At 40.7% G+C, this 2,538-nt stretch overlaps 1 protein-coding gene across 4 annotated transcripts in view; it reads right to left on the bottom strand.

Moving 5' to 3' along the window:
• The window catches only part of Usp48 (ubiquitin specific peptidase 48), a 96,759-nt gene that overhangs the window by 60,330 nt on the left and 33,891 nt on the right, over positions 1-2,538 (bottom strand). For all 4 annotated transcript variants that reach the window (XM_023722481.1, XM_023722479.1, XM_023722480.1 and 1 more), the window contains one exon: positions 1,336-1,492. In XM_023722481.1, the coding sequence (XP_023578249.1) occupies positions 1,336-1,492 (157 nt within the window). The remainder of the gene's footprint in view (positions 1-1,335; positions 1,493-2,538) is intronic.

Genomic DNA, 2,538 nt, shown 5'->3' with positions numbered 1-2,538 from the left:
GGGGATTGAACCGCGGTCCCTGTGCTTTGCTTGGCTTTGCTTGTTCTAAGTAGGTGCTTTAGACCACTGAGCCAGCTCACCAGCCCTGAATCTGATATTAGTAGTAAGATCTCGAACACCCTGTAGACCCTTCCCTAAAAATAAATATACACACACACAAAACAATAATACTTTGACCACTGGGAAGAATGTATGCAATGTGTTAATTATTGAAACTGTCCTACCAGTTTGATCTGAAACTGTCTCATTGCTATTTGTTTATCAATAAAATTATGGAAAACAAACAAACAAACAAACAAAAAGAATAATACTTTGAAGAAACAACACAGCTCCCCACAGTATTAAGGGTGAAACTCAAGGTCTTTACACTGAGCCCCAGCCCCAGCCTTTTAATTTTGCTATGGACAGTGTCTCACTGTGGTCCCCAGCCTGCAGTGCAAAATCCAGATTCTGCCTTAAAAAAAAAATATTTTTTAAAAACTACAGCATAGGATCTTCAGAAGAGACTAAATTCCCAATTAAATTCCCAACTTGGAGCCCCCACACCTGTACAATCTTAGAGAGCTCCCGTTTAGAGAACATGAAAAATCTGGCTTGTTCCATAAAGGCTACAATTCTGAGGACACCTCTTCACTTTTCTAAAGCAATGTTATTTGTTAATAAGAATCCACACACTATGTGTGAAATGTTTAATCTTAGTAAAAACAGAAGATGACCATGTCCAAATTTACAGCAAGCAGAGTATTACTTTTGTGAATGACTTTGTCAGTTAATGAGTTTAGTGATAATTTTATACAATTTCAGTTAAGTCTGCCTATGTATTTAATAACGCAATATGGTTACCTTGAGATATTATTGTCTCTCAAACTAAGAAATAATTTTCTGCCTTAATGATTTTATCATACAAATTAAGGCGCTATACAGAGTCTTAAAGAAATTGTAGCTGTGGTATATCCTAAGAACCAAATAAGTGCTGGGCACAGTGGGGTAGAACTGTAATCCCAGCAACTGGGAGGCTTGAGGCAAAAAAGATTGCTCTGAGTTCAATTCCAGCCGGAACTACATAGTGAAGCAATCCCTAAACAACAAATATCAACCAAAGGCCAGGGATACAACTTAGTAGCCTCAGCACCTCACTGGCAGGCAAATGTGTTTCCTTCAACTGAAATACTGGCTATTTTTGGTGCAAAACATAACAAATGCAGGAGGCTAATCCTGTTCATGAAGAGCCTGGTATCCTGCCGACCTGCGATGAGCACCCATATTCCTCCCCTTCTAGGTTGTTCGCTCCAGTGGTCAGCACTCAGGTGACTGCCCTCGACCACCCCCACCAACCTTTCTCTTCCTGGGTGCCACCTCCTCTTATGTAGTCACTGCAGGTACTTGGACACAGGTAGAGCGCCTGCCGAAGCTCCAGATTGAGAAACCACACCTGAAGAAATGTGTTGACGTAACATGTGGCTCCAAGGTTTGTCAGGCCCACAAAGGAGTTCTACAGAAATACAAGACCATAATATTTATTTCCCTTTAAACACAAAAAACATGAGTATGTTATTTTTAAATTTCCAGATTAGGCTCTTTTCCTCCCAGGCTGTCTGAGGCTCCGTTGCCATCATGAATGATACAGTAACTATCTGAACCTGGAAATTCATGACCAACCGGCTTCTTCAAAGGAAACAAATGGTCATTGATGTCCTTCACCTTGGGAAAGCAACAGTACTTAAGACAGAAATTTGGGAAAAACTTGCCAAAATGTACAAGACCACAGCAGATGTCATTTTTGTGTTTGGATTCAGAACCCATTTTGGTGGTGGCAAGACGACTGGCTTTGGTATAACTACGTTTCCCTGGATTATGCGAAGAAAAATAAGCCCAAACATAGACTTGCAAGACATGGCCTGTATGAGAAGAAAAAGACCTCAAGAAAGCAGCGGAAGGAACGCAAGAACAGAATGAAGAAAGTCAGGGGCACTGCAAAGGCTAACGTTGGTGCTGGCAAAAAGCCGAAGGAGTACAGATTCTGCAGTGCCTGTCTGCAGTGAGTCTGACTTTTTTCACAAGAGGATTTAATAAACTGTAAAATCTTTTAAAAATTAGCTAATTAATTAATTTCCAGATTAGGGGATGGGGAAATAGCTCAGTAGAATAAGCGCTTGCCTGACAAGCACAAGGGCCTGAGTTCAATCCCCGGTTCTGCAAAAAAAAAAGGTAAAAAATAAAATAAAAATAAATTTCCAGATTAAAAGATTGGCAAGACTGTCCCAACAGGGCATAACTGCCTCCAACCGCTCAAGGTAGTGAGGATTGCCCCCGAAAGCCCATGGTGGGGGGCACGCACAGCTACAGAGTCCCTCCAGGAGCATCACTGCCCATCAGTCACCAGCATCCTTAGCAGGCTGTCTCTTCAGTCAGCCACTTCATCTACTATTGAAATAGTAGAGTGAATGTCAGTTTTGAATATGTATACATATATTGTCATTTGTTACATTCTGAAAACTACCAGAGTTCAGGAAAAGAAAAAAAAAAAAAAAAAAAAAA

The sequence above is a fragment of the Octodon degus genome, unplaced genomic scaffold (assembly GCF_000260255.1).
Source record: "Octodon degus isolate 3935 unplaced genomic scaffold, OctDeg1.0 scaffold00092, whole genome shotgun sequence".
In the NCBI taxonomy this organism is placed as follows: Eukaryota; Metazoa; Chordata; class Mammalia; order Rodentia; family Octodontidae; genus Octodon; species Octodon degus.
Note: the sequence above shows the minus strand (reverse complement) of the source record. Positions and strands in the feature narration are given on the sequence as shown.